We start from the raw sequence: 16,379 nt of genomic DNA, 5'->3' as shown, positions 1-16,379 counted from the left end.
ATTTGTGTTATTTGAAGAAATGTGCTGGATAAGATTGAAAATTTAGTCACATTTACTGTTAAATAAAAGATATGTTTCAGTGCAGTGCTTGCAAAATACAGTAAAGGAACTGATTGACTATTAAAGCCTTGAACAAGCAAAAATAATAGTAGCTGTCATTGTTCAAATGTACTATACAAGATTTCTTGCATGCATGTTTAAACATGAAGAGGAGGCAATATTAATTTTGGCGTCTAACCAGAGTTATTCTACTGATCTACGTTTGCAGGAGATCATAATTGATACCTTTATTGTAAAAAAATATATAAAGGGCACTGCAGAAACATTAAAGAACAAATTATTAAAAAAAACACACTATTCAAGTAGATGGAAAATGGTTAAGGATATCAGCTGACATGCCGAAAGAGCAGTTTCTGACTGCTGCTTGATTGTGTCTATATAGTCTTCAGATGACTTGAAAGCTCAGTTACTGTAGGAATTTTTGCTTTGCACATGGACTGGTCTATGCTCATCCAAAATCTTTAGCCAGGGATTAAAAAGGAACAGGGTAGCCAAGCCCTCTTGCCATTTATTACTTTTTCCCTGGATCACAGCATAGGAAGGGCCACTCTTTTTCTTCCTCTTACCAAATTAAAAGTCACAAGTTAAAGGAAGTCTGGTAAGAGTTGCAGGTTGGAGGCCACATACAGGCTGTGTGACACTCCAGTCTCTGTGAGCTTCAAACACAATATATTGGCTTTGAAAGCTTTTGAATGGAGTTTTACTTTTCTTTTAGATACATGAATTGGTGTGTTTTCATTGCAAAGACAAAAGGAATGTTTAATTATAAAAATAATTTTCTGGCTTCTAATAATATCTTGGATTTTTTTGTTTGTTTGTTTGTTTGTTTGAAAGCTCTTAAACATCCCATTGAATGAGTTATGCAGGTTTTGTTGTAATTTCTGTTTGTTTTACAGTGACTGGGAGAAGGGCATGTGAACAGTGTATTCTTACTCCATAGCTAGAGAGTGCTTTGTTTTACCTACTCTTGAACAATAGGAAAGCAGCTGTTCTGCGTTTCTTTATTGTAGAAGGACAAGTTAACAATGGCAAATCCACCTTCAAGTGACCCCAACAAGGTTGCAGGAGCTGAATTTAGAATTTCAGATCTTGCTTTGATACATGGCTATATGCGCTTCTCTGTCCATCCATTCATCTTTGTCAGCATGCAGGAAGATTGAAAAGCCACATCTCTGAGTTTGGCAGATTTAGTTTAATTGAAGATGGTATGTGTATTTCTTCGTAGAAGAAACAGTTGTTAAGAACCAGAATCATATCAAATGCTGGTGAGGACAAAGGAATGTCTTATTAAATAGGAAAGTGTTTTGGCAGTGAATAATAGCTTTCTGTGCCCTGTCTTTTAAATCTCACTGGACCTGTTCTGTGTCTTTCTCTCCCCACCCTCTTAGGTGGCACATCCCTTGATACGCAGCCAACTTGTAAATTACATTTACAATGGATTTTTGGTGCCAGTAATGGCTCCTGCGCTCCATAAGGTCAGTGACATCTGCAAGCATGGTACGAAAGAATAACAGGAAAAAGTATTATGGAAGATCTCTGTGTAAAGATACTATCTGATGTAATAATAATAATAATAATAATAATAATAATAATAATACCAGCTGTATTGCCAGTAGTGTCTTTCATGCAATTCAATACTTTTCTAGACTAACTTTCCATCTTTTCATTCTATATACTTTCTTAAGCAATACATAGGTATTTCTGAAAATGTTTAAAATTCTTAAGTGTAATGAAGAACTAAATGTTTACGTTGTTCTAGACCCACATATCATCAAAAAAGCAGTGATATTTTAGACATTTCATCATGGCAGATGTGTTTCCATGAGCATTTTTTTTTCTAAATTAATATTTTTCTAAAGGAAAATAATTAGTCAAGAAATATGCTAGTCTTAGCAAAGTTGCTATTGTTTTGTAGTTCCTTATCATATTAGGTATTTTCCTAGAGTTTTGTACCAGTTTTCTAATGCATTAGAGTGCAATCTATGTTACTTTGAAGAAAAAAATAATACATTTTTTCTTTGAATTTTTGGGTTTATCCTTTGAAAAGTATGTCACCAATGTTAGTAAATTATGTATTTGCTTTTTTTTTGGTTAGACTGCAATAAACAACATTTCCAGCTGTTGCAGACAATGTCAATTATGTCAGTTCTCCATCCCTAAAAGTGTTCAAGGCCAGGTTGGATGGGATGTTGAGCAACCTGGTGTAGTGGAATGGGTCCCTGCCATTGGCAGGGAAGTTGGAACTAGATGATCTTTAAGCTTCCTTCCGACCCAGGTCATTATATGGTTCTGTAATTTTAGGAATTAACAGTGTTCATTGCCCTGTAAAAGAACACTCCTTTTGAGGAGAAAATGTAGGAACAGCTGAGAGTAAAAATCCACAAAAAACATTCAGAAGCAAACTAAAAACTCACTTTTATATGTTTTCCTAATTCTCTCAAAGCCTACCAAGCACAAAGCATTGCAGCAGCATTGCAGCTGTTCCATTTTCTGGAGGACAGTGAAACACCATACCCTGCTTTCTTGTTCACAACTTGTTTCAGTAGCACACACAAATCTTTATGGTAAATAGTCACCAAGAAAGTCATAGGCATGCAGAGTTTTTCCAGTGATTTGGCAGGCCTCAAACACTTGGGAATTGGATGAGGGTTGAAGTAAAATTTGGCTGTGATCCATATCAAGGCTTTAGTCTGTCCTGAGGTAGTTCACCTCCTTACCTGACAGTAATTTTTTCTATTCCTGTGTCTGGACTTAATCCCTTATCAAGACTGGGAATTAGAAGTGAAAAGCCTAACCAGTTTTAGGTCAAGGTTATGGATAATGAGGGAGATATCAGAATGGATTCTAGTCTTAGTGAGTACTATTCTGAAGTGTTTGAGACTAACTTTAGATTGTTTTGAATACTACCATACCTCTGAAAGCCGTTCTTATCAGTCAGTAAGTCTCCTGACTTCCTATTGGGTTGATTACTTCCCTGTTGATGTTAAATAATTTAAAGATGGCTGTTTTGATTCCTTTTTACCTTTGATGAAAATTTGTTTATATACTCTGAAAGTGGGTGAAATCATATTTCTCTTGAAAATGGGGATGTTGGCTGCTAACATAGGTGATTTTCTTAGATCTTTCTTGAACCCTGATATTCTGGTTGGTGCCTTGTTCTTCCAGTTAGCATTAGCATTAATGCTAATTAATGCTTGATTAGCATTTCCTTGATTAGCATCAAAATTTACTTCTTCCTTGTTAAAAATTAACTTCTGTTAAACTTCAAATTGTTTTAATGGAGAAGATGGATTGCACCATCTAGTGGATCTGATAAAAGGCTCCCACATCTCTGAGACCAAAACTCTATAGCAAAAGGAATTAAGTAAGTTGAGGCACGTTTGACTTCTTCAGTCTTTCTGTCCTGTGTTCCATGTTAATAACAGGAAATAAATATTTTGCCTTCTTGCTTTTGGGATATATGTCTATGCACTATGATAATTATGCTGCAACAGCTCTTTCATTAAAATTATTTCTAGTTGCCATTGAAAACATTAATGCTAAGGGGAAGAGTGGATTTTGAAAACTGTATCTCCCTTTTGAGGATTTAATGTTGTAATTAACCTTGAGGTTAATAAAAAATTGGAAAGGGCCAAAATGAGAGGCCAGATGTTTCATGACAGTTTTTAAAACAGAAGTTCTTTCATTTAGCACAATACTAAATGTATCTTGGTTTTTTTCTTTTGAACTGACTGAAGTTGGTTTGGTTTAATAAAGTTTACTTGTGGCTGAAGATTTTAGTTTTAATTCAGTCATTCAGTTTGGATTGTTCTGATTCATTCTGGCTTGAGTTCAAATACAGTGTGTAATGGAGCATGGCATAAATACCTGATTAGGAAGACAGATCAGTGCAAGGTTAAAGGGTGGTAAGAAGAGATGATGATAATTACTGGTCTATCTTCCTAAGGTGTTTCTATAAATTTTATTTCTAGAATTTAACTGGTATGGAACAGCTGTTTCTGATAATTTTTGGTAATAGGATGGAAGGAAGTCAGTCAGTCTGTCTAGACCTTATGTGGCATACTGGTCTTAACATCCCACATCTAATCTGGTACTCATGGTTCAATCTTAATATAAAAATTGGAAGGGAGATGATCTTCTGGCTCTGCTTTGGAATGGCTTGGGCAGGCAGACTACTACAAACCTGATCTTTCTGTACTATATTCTAATTTTTCTACAAGAAGTATGTTCTGAGGAAAAAATCTGCTCTGCAGCAAGACACAGACTAGCATTAATTGTCTAAGACAGTTCCTGTCAAGAATGGGATTGGACTAGGTATCTCCAGAGGTTCCTTCCAACCCTAGTTATTCTGTGATTGAGTACTGTGATATCTTTAATGTATTTTGTCACCAGGTCCCCATCTCCATTCCGCAGTGAGCATGCATTTTCATGATCTTTCTTTTGCTGTTGAAGCTCTTCTTTAGCTCCAACTGGGCTTTGGCTTTCCTCATCCTTTCTCTGCATACTCAGGCACTTTTTCCATATTCCTCCTGGGTCACCTTTCCCTGCTTCTGTCTCTTCAGTTTCAGACTTTTTTAGGAGCTCTTAATTCATCCACACAGGCCTCTTACCTCCTTTCCTTGATTTCCTTCTCTTTTCCCAACTTAAAACATCTGACTATCAAACAAGACTTTTTATAAAAGTAGCATAAATATTTCAGTAAGTAGAATTTAATTAAAAATTGTTTAAAATTTCACTATGCAGTTCAAAACTTTTAAGATATGCTTATATGTGATCTTGAAATGATTATGAAATGATTATGATTTATGGAACCATGTAGTAAGCTCTACCTTTTAAAAATTTTTGCAGATTGTCTCCCTATAAATACTTACTATGTACACAGTTCACTGTGTGAATGAAACAGTACAAGACCGTTGAGGATGGAGATGTTTCTATGAAAAAGTCCGGGGGTGGGCAGACCAGTATATTTTTCCTGGTGTGATTTTTCTGGTTTTATCTTGGGAAGCTAGTATGGTGTTGAAAAAAAGAGTTCTCTAGTTCAGTTTTTTTCCAGTTAAGGAAGTTTCAAATTGATTGGGCAAGCTAGCTTGAAATAACCTGTTTTTCACAGTGAGCTCTGTGAAGGTTATTTTTGTAGCAGATTAACTGTGATGTGCTTAAATAACCCAAACATTCTCAAGCTTATGACTCCCTAACTTCATTTCTCAAAGATAAGTATCCTAAATATAGCATGTTCTTGTAGCCTAATTTATACCTTGTCTGTCCTAGTCTTGTCACTTTGTGTGGGTTATCCCACCTACATGTGTAAGGAGCGATTGACAAGTATGTTCCTATCTCCAAAGCTGAACATTGTTGAATGGGTTGTCAGAGCCCAGATTTCTATTATGTAGCTGGGCATGTGCATTAACTGGCTGTGCTGGAGAACCCTGCCTTGTCTGTTGGTTATCTGGATGCTATTGTACTTTTTACTCCCTTACTTCTAACACAGGAGTTGCTTGAGGCATCAAAAAGGTGATTCAATTAAACTGTTTGCAGAGCAGGGGGGAAGGCATGTCTTTGTGCAAGGTCACAAATTAATTTGAAAACACAGGAATAAAATATTTTGTCTGTAAAGATACAGAGCTAAAGGAAATTTTAATTTGGTAGGTTTTTTCCGTTATTTAATTTTTTTTCCAAACCATCTTTTATTCTTTCTGGGATTTAGAAAAAATTAAGACTATCTTACAGAAACTGTTCTTAAATTAAGACTAGTAACTTCTGAAGTCAGTTACAATTTGAAATTATACAGCTATGTATGTTCTTCCCTATATTTTGATGAATAGGAAAAAAATACTCAGGAGAATGTATAGTTCTGTTCAGAGAATGGTACAGAGCCATACCACTGGATTCTGTGACATATTTCACTGGCTATTTCCTGCTGCACTTCCAAAACTAACATCGAGCTCTATCAATTTAATACAAGGTCTTCTGGGGCCAGATTATACAAGGGTCTAAGGAATCGAATAAGACTAATTTTCTCCTCAGTTGAAACCTCACTGAAATCCCAGAGTGAATCCAGAATAACTCCACAGAAGTAATTTTTACTGGTTCTGTTAGAGGCTGTATTGCCTTATTTTGGTCTCTATATAGTTGTTAGTAGACTGTGTTTATTTACCTTATTATTTTAGGTAGTTACAGTGCTTCTGTAGAAATATAAGTGAAATCCTTTTCAGAAGATCTTGAATATGTATATATTTTGCAGTCAAAACCACATGCTAGATAATTAGGAGCCAAACTTTTGTGTTTATAAATATTTTGTTTCCTTTGATACAATTCAGATTGGTTATATACATTCTTTCACTGTAAATGCATGTGATTTCATTTTAGTTTGGCATTCAAAGAATTTGGTTGACACAGGCAGCTATTCAGACCATCGTGAATGTTTACGTAATTTGTGGTACTTCAATTTATTGAAGAAAGCACTAAAATCTGACAAATTATATGATAAAAGCAAATTTTTAATGTCAGCATTTACTCTTCTACTACATGGCATTTAATTGCTAACTATGATCTAATTATTTTTATATTTGGAAGGCTTGTTTTCATATGAATAGGCTTGGTTTACTCTGAATAATGGAAAATTGTACCAGTTTTTTGACGTAAAACATTGCTGTTGGCCAAGTGAATGGAATTGCTCTACAGAGGTGCTGGCACAGTCCTGTCAAATAAGCTCTGTCAAATGGACCTCAAGTCTATGCACACTAACCCATCCAAAAACAAAAGCCTCTGACATGGTGTGCTACTGTGATAATTCAATAATACTTGCTTGATGATTACACAGCTCAGCTAGGGGGAAATGACCTGTAAATTATACTCTACAGATTAGAAGGAGCATCTTTATAAATATCCTACAAGACTGTCAGTTCCCATTTAGGAATAATACCATCCTTCACCTTACTAAAAAGCTTTTGGACAGCTTCTATACAAACGTGTAAACCAAGTGTCACTGGAAAACTTTGAATAGCCTTGTGTTTTGCAGAAGCCCATTAACAGCTGCAAAACTTAATTTTACCAGCTATGGTGTGGATATATGTAAAGATGCCTCTCACTACTTGCTTCAGCTATGCAGTTCAATTGAATTTTAACCTGGTATAAACGGAAGTATTTTATAAACATAAGCTGAAACAGTTTGGGCTTTCTGGTTCCCCCAGAAGGCAAACATCCTCTGTCCCTCACCCTGCTTGTCCCTCTGTTTTGCCAGGACAGCTGAAATCAGTTTCATACCTGAAACTGATTGAGGTTAAAACTCACTTTTACTTCTGGATAGTTTTAATCTGAATCAATTTCCTGATCCAATTCATTGTGCAGCATGAACCCTTCTGCCTGGATAAGTAGGGGGCAAGAAGCTGAAAATTAATAGAAGAGACTGGAAATGGTTGGATTTTTTTTTATCAGTGAGGTGAACTTATTCAGGTTAAAACTGCTTGTGGATGGATATAGAGGATAAGTTCAAAGAAGAATGATCGTGGTCTTTTCATGGGCAATATGATGTCCTTGTAAGAAGGGATATGTGATGGAAAGGAGGCATCACATAGGCATATTCATGTAAGTGGGCATGAAGCTGTAAATTAGAAAATATATGTGTGATTCCCAAGGGAAGATGGCCAGTAGTAAAGAATCCATGTGATTGGCCTAACACAGTGAGTGTAATATATTAAACTGAACTTGCAATGACAGTAATTTCTAGCTCTTTGCTATTACTTGGCAGAGTAACTTGTAAAAGCTGTATCCCTTTACAGTGTTCTGCCTCACCATCTAATCAGTCATCAGAGGAGGCGAGGAAAGATTTGCTGAAAATTATTACATAATTATAGAAGGGTATTACATGGCTAAAAGTGGTTTTGTCTTTTCAGTCATCTCCAGTCAAGTATCTCTCTGGCCATGAAGACTCTCAGCTAGTCCTTTTTGTTGCAGTTTATGTCTCACAAAACGATCTGTAACAGCTGATTTTGTATAGAAAAACATAGGAAGTGTTTTAAATGGTATTTTTAGATAGACACTTCATATTTATATTGAAAAAAAAATCCAGCAACTTCTAGTTGTTATGTTTGTGGGTAATCAAAATAAAAATTGTAGAGTAGTGGTCTGATTAGTGTAATGGAAATGAGTTTTGGTGTTGTTGTTTTTTATTTTTAATCCTGTAGTTTTATTTTAAGAGCAGAGATATCCCTGGTCTCTGCCCATTATCAGGAAGGATCTAATGCAAGGGATGCTACTGGTGGGTTTCTATTTTTGCTCTTGAGGAAGTGGTGGATTTTATTATTGCTGAAATACCTTTATCAGAAAGGTATTATCAGAATATAGCTTGACATTTATAAAAAATTAATAAAAAATTTTATCAAAAACAAACTTGAAATTTAATTACTTAAGAAAGGGTTTTTCTAGAAACCCCTGTCTTGATTCTATTAGTCTCTCTTTGTTACAGTATTTTTCTTGACATTTGAATTATCAAAGGTGGAGAATTTTCAAATTAAATATATGATTTTTGTACGTTTTGGTTTGTTGTTTATCATCTTTTCAAAGATGTTCATTTCTGAGGGCTAGTAACTAAAAGCTTACTTGGGGAAATGATACTGTGATCAATGTTTACAATAACAGTTTTTATAGAACTGCCTCAGGATTTGACTGTAGTGGACATACTTGACATGGGTAGCACCTGTTTAGTTCTCTAAGAAAGTTTGTTCTTTTGTTGTTTATCTGAGTACTGATTTGAATTTATTAGAAATGATTTCCCTCTTCCCCCAAATCTCTCACGAGACATTTGTTTAAAAAGAGACAGCCAGCAGGTAGACTGAATGAAGCTTAATAGCATGGCTTTGGTATCGTAGAAAACAGAAATCTTCAATAATAACTGCACAAATTGAACCAGTCTCACTTTCAACACTCCATGTTTTATGTATGATGCAGTCTGTAGAGAAGGTGTGCAGAGTTAAAAGGATTTTTGCCAGGGCTGGGTTTAACCTCATCTAACTGATTTCTCCAGCGTCTTTCTCTAGTTAATTGCAAAAAGAGTCAGCTCTCCAGAGGCTCAATCAGAGCAGACTAATATATTCCATAGAGTAAAAGGAAAATTAGCCGCGTGGAGTTAAAATTAGCTTTCTTGAATACTTCTCTAGGTGCCTTGAATCTTCAGAAGTTACACTCACCATCAGATATGCTAAAAGGGAGAAGCAAACACAGAATGCAAGATGGCAAAATAACATACAGTAATTGTAAAAGCACAGACATCTGTTTGACAGGTTAATTGATCTTTTTCCTGAGCTGCATACCTGGCTTGCAGTTAAGTGCCCAACAGCAATATTTTTGTTTGATTTGCCCTGGCAAGGAAGCAGAAGGTTGGTCTCCTTGCTAGTTTGTAGGGATAAGTTGCACACAAAGGCACACTGAGGGAACACTAGAACTTCTAGAACATGACAGCATAAAAATTGCTTGTGCAACTTTAACATGCCTGCTTTGAGTGTTGCACAGTGACCCTGAAAAATAGACCCTAGCTTCATTTATTGAGGAAATTTGGAGTGTGGTAGATAAGGCAGTGTGTTTTCACTAAAAATTGAAAGATATTCTGACAAATCCATTTAAATATTGACAAAACTTAGTCATCTTGTCTCTTTCTTGGAAAATGGTTAGTCAGATTCACCAACTTTTTTCCCAGGAAGAAAGAAAAATTTGATACCCTTCAAAAAACCTTGGTATAATTTGATACCCTTCAAAAACCCCCTCATTAAAAAAAAATAGGATTTAACAAGATTACAAGTAACTCCTTTATGAACTATTAGGCTTCATTAATCATCGGTGAGTTCTAGCTCTGCTTAGTGGTATCAGTGAAGTGTTGCCTATTAAACATTACTTCATTTTTTGTCTAGAGCCCAAGCTGTTAGGAGCACTGAACATGCTCTCAGAATGTAACATTTCTTTTCTAAGCCACTCTCCAGCTCTCCTTAGAAGGCTTTCTTCTGCTGCTGCTTTTTGTTTCATTCGTGGTATGCACTTTGAAAAGCTTGTGAGTTTCTCTCACGGGTAGAAATTGTAGGATGAGTGGTCCAAAGAGTGTGGGTTTTAGAAAAAGGTCACTGCCCTTGTGAATCTGCTGGCTTTTCTTGCTTTCATGTACAGCTGCAGTATTTGATACATATACATTCTGTCAGCAAACATTGGTGAAACTGCCAGCCAAGAACGTGCTTCTTTTTCCCCATAAAGGATGAAGAAGTGACATGGAGATGTAACGATGCATTACTTTTGTCTGGCCTTTCCTTGGCAGAGAGTTTAAGCTTGTCCATGAACTGTGGTGTCATAATGATGTCACATGATGGATTTCTTGGGCTTTGCTTTTTACCACTCACTGCAATAAAACAAAAAAAGGCAAGAAAAGACAGTTCTTAGGACAACAGACACTTTCACCAGAAGGCTATTTATTCCTTTTTACACACAACTCTTCAAATCTATTCCAAGAAAAAAAGGTTTCTGATTAGAGCTGGGCTGCTCCTATTTCCTGATGAAAAATTTGACTGTTGCTACTTCACTGGTGCTTTGTTTCTAATACCAAAATGAGCTAGCATCCTACTGTATTAATGATGGTGTAGCTGAATATTAGAATAAAGCCTCAGACTGAGAGTGATTCAATGCCATTAGCTTTAGAGCTTCTCTCTCCATAAGGTCTGCAGGCTGTGTACCCCATTCCTATGTTCTGCGTAACCACCCAGAAGCAGCTTGTGATCTTAGATGCTTTAAAGAGAATGTTTGCATCATGACATTACTTGTGTACATGGCTAACATGCAGCATAATGGAACAGGGATTTTAATATTTACAGCATGTTACGTAAATGTTGCCCTTCTGAGTATTTTCTAAATCCTCTTAGGTCTTAAATTACAGCTTTGATTTTTTTTTTAATAAAATCAGTCTTTTCATTTATCCATCCAGCTAAGTTTAGTAAACAAAAGATGTTTAATACTTCCTTTCATATAGACAGATTCTTCTTTTTAAGCTTATTAGATCCCTGGGTAGCTATTTAAAAAATGCTGACTTTGCAAGAGCAGTACATGGTGCAGAGGTGGGCTTTGGAATGTTCTGTGCTTTGCCAGTGTGTTCTGTGAATAGATAATCTCCAAGGGATTGCAATAAGCAGAGAAGCGTGGGTTATGGTATGCAAATGTCACATGGATCATGAATTCTATTTTGATCTACTAGTAGTCAGTAGTGAAGATTTTGGGCTGGGCTTTATGTGTGAACATATTTGTATATATACTCCTAAAAATTGAGTAAAATGAGAAATTGTGCTGTGGCAAAATAAAAAGAAGGAAAATAATGGCAAAATAAAAAGAAGGAAAATAATGACAAAATTCAGGATATCTATGGGAATTTTCTCTTTAAAGCTACACGACATGACTTTGTGCTTTGTACTGTGCTTTAATTCTGCTCTGACATTTTATTTTTAGTGAAGTGGTAGATGCAGGCATTCACAACGTCTGAAAATGCTTCTGAGGGACAGCAGAAGTGTGATGCAAAGGAGATGACATGGGCAGAAAATTGTTGGGGATCTTCTAGCATGATTTGGTCCTTTGATTTTCACTATGTGTGAGGTCTGGGGTTGTCAGTATGACAGAGGATGCTTTCCCTGGGGATGCAAGACAGGTATCAAATGTGTTCAAAATGCTTGCAAGGCAAGTTTAAGAGGGAAGTCTCAGTGTTTTTGTGGCAGTGTAATGGATGGAGAGCTTTGCTGGGATGTACCTTTGCAGAGGATGGGTGGGTGGATATTTTGTGTGTGCGGTATGTTTGTGTTTGCAGTATTTGCATTACTTTTGCTTATAGGTAACTGTGGAGGAAGTGATGACTACGACTGCATACCTGGATCTCTTCTTGCGCAGTGTTTCAGAGCCAGCTCTCCTCAAGATTTTCCTCCGCTTTATTTTGCTTCACCGACACGAGAATGTTCATATCCTGGATACACTTACCAGCAGAATCAACACACCATTCCAGGTAAGACAAGCAGAAAGAACGTTCAGGAACTCATTGTGGATGTAGGTTCACTGTTTAAGTGGGAGATTTCATATATTACAGTTGGGTACTTGTTTAGCTAGAAATTTTCTCCCCTCCACCCAATGGTATGATTTTTCCACCCTCTCAATTTTGTGTGTGTGTGTGTTTTGATATATAGCAACCACTATACAAAGCTAATAAACCTGTGAGGTTGTTTCACATATATAGGAAATGGGATAGATGTAATGAAAGCTTCTGAAGTCTGAATCCTGTTGGAAGATAAAATGTACATTTGGAGGCATTTTTATTTTGACCTGGATTAGTGCTAGAGAGATAACTCTCCCCGGGTCTTATAAATATACTTGTGATGAGGAGCATTTTTGATCTTTGGAGTTTTGCCAAGCAGCAAACATTTTTAAATAGTCTGTCTGGGGAAACAATGGGAGCCCTCTAAGGAAGTCTCCAAATGGATCCCAGTTGTTAACTGTGATATCACTGATGTGTTTGTCACGAATCTATAGTCTCTATTTCTGTAGCATGTTTACTTAACTATGATGTTGCCTGCTTTATTTGATTAAAAGCACATGCTTTCTTGTTCAAGTGATGAAGCTCCTGCCACCTTCTCTTTGCCTTCATTCCCTTGTGCAGTAGGGCTTATCTCAGGTTTGTGCTGAGCCCCTTCTCAGCCTAGGCACAGTGCAGCACAGTGGCTGGAGGGCTGCCTTCCAGAGAGGGAGTAGTTACCTTTGCCAGCAGTTGGATCTTCTGGATGGGAAAATGACTACTTGTTGCACTGGACTACTTCAGTGAGACTTGCTTGTCTGGCAACCTTGGCTGACTCTTGAGTGATGCAAAGCTTCATGGATGAAGTTCAGAATACTGTTTTAGTGCAAGTGAAGGCTTAGAATGTGCAGTAATGTTTTAGAGAAGCCAGAACACCAACATGTGCATTAAATTTGTGTATTAGAGCCAGCAGCTTCTTCTGAAAATTGTTTTGAAATGTAAGTGCATGCAAATATCGATATATATGCTGCTGTTAGTGCATCTCTAAGATGGATTAACTCTGAAAACTGAAATAGTTCTGTCAACAAAAATGCAAATGCTGTTGTCTCTGCTGATCATTAATTACTATACCATAGGCAAGCGAGATGGGAATTGTAAAGAATTCTGCAGCCCTGAGCAGCTCAGGATCTCAGCCAAAGTGGTTCTGTGATGCTAAAGGAGTTTTCTGCAGTATAGCTCAGACAAGTGCAAACATAGCACAAAAGCTGTGTACATTACTATTGATGAAAATACTAATTAATAATTGACAGAGTTAAACTAATTTAGAGACAGATGCCTGAAAGGACTTGTAGAAATACTATCCTCTTTGTTTCTTGAGTGTATTGTAAATCTTAACTTTTTACATAGTACAAAAATAGACTTGGATTTAGTTATTCAGAAGATTCCAGATTTGCAAAGACTAATGATTATTATTTCCCTGTAAAGTTAAATTTCTTAAATACAGGATAATTTGAGGCAGCAGCAGGGGTTTTTGAAGTTTTATGCCATGAAGAAAGGTTATACTTGACTCCCTGTAAATTTCATGGGGAAAACCAGGAAATCTGTTTTTCTCTATGTCCTTCCCCCAGTTAAAGAGCACCTTTTATGCAAGAATCTGACTTATTTCAAAGACTTATTATGAAGCTCTTCAGCCATTCAGCTTCTTAATGTGCAGAACACTATTAATTCCTTATACCTAAAGCAACAGAAACCTGAAGTGATTTATAAATTTTCTTTCAGAAAAGACCTTTAGTTGGTTCAAATTCTGTGTCAGAGGTAAAAACTATAACAGTATATTGGAAGTTACAGTGTTTAGTTCATGCTAAGTCAACTTAAATTAATAAATTTGAATAATATTTAAGACTGCTTTTTTAATAGCTTATTTGAAGGAAAATTCTGTTTAGGATTGTATTTTGTTAAAATGTAACATATTACATGCATAGCCCTAGACAACTTGAAAGAAAAATCTCATAGGGTGCTGACTAAATGAAATATCATTCTAAGAGTATCTTATAAATCATGATATTCTGGCAGAGCCATTTTGTAATGTAGTATGCAGGGAAGATGGGAAAGATACAATTTCCGGATCAAAAGCTGACAATGTTTATCATTTTCCAGCTCTGTGTGGTCTCCTTGGCGTTGTTCAGAACGCTCATTGGCTTGCATTGTGAAGATGTGATGTTACAGCTAGTTTTAAGGTAAAGCCCAAACTCTTTTTCCCATTCTTCATCCTAACTCTGGGACGTATGGTCTCTCTCTGGGGATGCAGAGCTGGGTGGGAGTTCTCCAGGAGTGCAGAAATCCAAGTAACTACAGAGATAAGAATATTTATGGTCCCGACAAAAGTCTACCAGACCTGACGAAGTTTGATTTACATCCTGAGATCTCCAGAGCAAGAGATTTGTCTTGTGATTTATTTCTATAAAAGTGAGAGAAGCTAAGAATATATTTATCACCTCCGAAGTCCTTATTCCCTGCTTCTAAATGCATAATTCTTCCCTCCTGCATGTTTTCTCTAGTGTATTATGCACTGTGTACAGACCTATATACTGTTTGCAACTCCCACCCTTCTTGTTGCTTTCCACCTCTTTGATTCCTCACTCAATGAGAGTACTGCATGTTCCTGCACTATTGTAGGTAGATTAAGTGCACTAAATGCAGTGGTAATTTTTGGTTTTAATTTGTGATTCTGTACATTGCTTCAAAATACTTACAGTTTGGGTATATTTTTTAGATGAGAAGTGGTTATTTATTTGGAAATATTGGTGTAACTGACTTGGGCTTTTAGCATGGCAGATCACATGAATATTCCAGATACTGTCTGTACCTCCACACATAGGCATTAAGGTGAACTTCCCTGTAGATCTGGCAGTGGTGCCTGGAAATACTGCTGGGACCTCTGTGAACACAAGTACATCACCACTCTAGCATTAGAGTGCTGTGGTTGATCTTTTTGTTTATTTAGGGAATCCTTTAGAATTTATTTGCATTTTAAATGGCAGATCATTGGTGCAGTTAACACTGAGGCTCTTATAAAAGTGCTTTTAAAAAGTAAAACCAAAGTGCTCTAAAGAAGTTCAACATGAGACTGTGCTTTCACTGTTCCTTAGCTTCCTCTAGCTTCTTTCCTCCTCTGCCTAAGAGCTCATTCTTGATCTACTGCAGTAAAATGCTTGGATGACCCTTCCCTCATTTTCTTTCTGGCTGCTCATCTGGCAAACAGCCTTTCTCTGAATTTTCCAGGAAAACAAATAAATTGAGGATTCTGAGACAGAATACATTCATAGCCAGACCAAACCATTTTGCTGGCCTTTGGCATCTTCCTGTCCCACAAATCTTCCTGTCCCACACTTCCTCTATACTTTCTTACAACATATTTGCTCTGACCTGCAAAGGATTTCCTGTTCTGATGGAACTGTCTCCTATCTCTGCTCATCTTGACAGCTCCTTATCAAGCCAAGCATCACAATATAAAGAGACATGGTTTCATGCTCTTGAGCGGTTTAGAAAATGGATCACTGTAAATATTATTATTGCTGTTTCATTTGAGAAGGCAGGAAGGTGGGAAAGGAATTCTGTGTGTTGTTGCTTTCTCTGACGTGAAAGGATAAGTGATGCTGGGCACTGCTGTTTCAGGTATCTGATCCCGTGCAACCACATGATGCTGAGCCAGCGGAGGGCTGTGAAAGAGAGAGACTGTTACTCTGTATCTGCAGCAAAACTGCTGGCCCTGACACCTCTCTGCTGTTCCACTGGAATCACTTTGACACTTGAAAGCCAAGGAAAAGACTATATCCTCTGGACAAAACCAGCACAATCTAAGGGTAATTGATGCTCAGGGGAAGGTGAAATCATTAACTGAGTTTTGTGGGAGGAATTGTGAAAGAATAGAAGGGGAAGGAAATGTGGTGGGCAACAATAAACTGGCAAATCTGGAGTAGAAAGTTTATTTAATTCCTTCCATATATTCAGGTCTATCAAAAACTTGTTTTAACTGCTATCCAGCTTGAGTGTGCATTTATGACAATAGTGCACTGATACATGGCAGCAATTCTGTCTGCTTCGGAGTGGTTGCTGCATTAAGGTTTGAATGCAAACTGCTCTCATAGAAATCTTGAGTTATGGTTCTGTCTTTGTGATAGGAAAAAGTCATGTATTTATGAGCAAATCTCAATTGTTGTGCTTTGGTCTTCCTGCCTTATTGGATTGTTAGGGTTAAAGACTCTCCCTGCAATGTCTTAGTGGATGCCTTGTTGAGAAA

At 36.9% G+C, this 16,379-nt stretch overlaps 1 protein-coding gene across 3 annotated transcripts in view; it reads left to right on the top strand.

Moving 5' to 3' along the window:
• The window catches only part of FHIP1A (FHF complex subunit HOOK interacting protein 1A), an 89,143-nt gene that overhangs the window by 52,089 nt on the left and 20,675 nt on the right, over positions 1 to 16,379 (top strand). For all 3 annotated transcript variants that reach the window (XM_021530203.4, XM_077782930.2, XM_085578878.1), the window contains exons 6-9: positions 1,449 to 1,535; positions 11,909 to 12,076; positions 14,237 to 14,316; positions 15,755 to 15,942. In XM_021530203.4, the coding sequence (XP_021385878.3) occupies positions 1,449 to 1,535; positions 11,909 to 12,076; positions 14,237 to 14,316; positions 15,755 to 15,942 (523 nt within the window). The remainder of the gene's footprint in view (positions 1 to 1,448; positions 1,536 to 11,908; positions 12,077 to 14,236; positions 14,317 to 15,754; positions 15,943 to 16,379) is intronic.

The sequence above is a fragment of the Lonchura striata genome, chromosome 4, assembly GCF_050655825.1.
Source record: "Lonchura striata isolate lonStrDom1 chromosome 4, ASM5065582v1, whole genome shotgun sequence".
NCBI classification, from domain to species: Eukaryota; Metazoa; Chordata; class Aves; order Passeriformes; family Estrildidae; genus Lonchura; species Lonchura striata.
The sequence above is the reverse complement of the archived record's forward strand: the minus strand, read 5'-3'. Positions and strand labels throughout refer to the sequence as shown.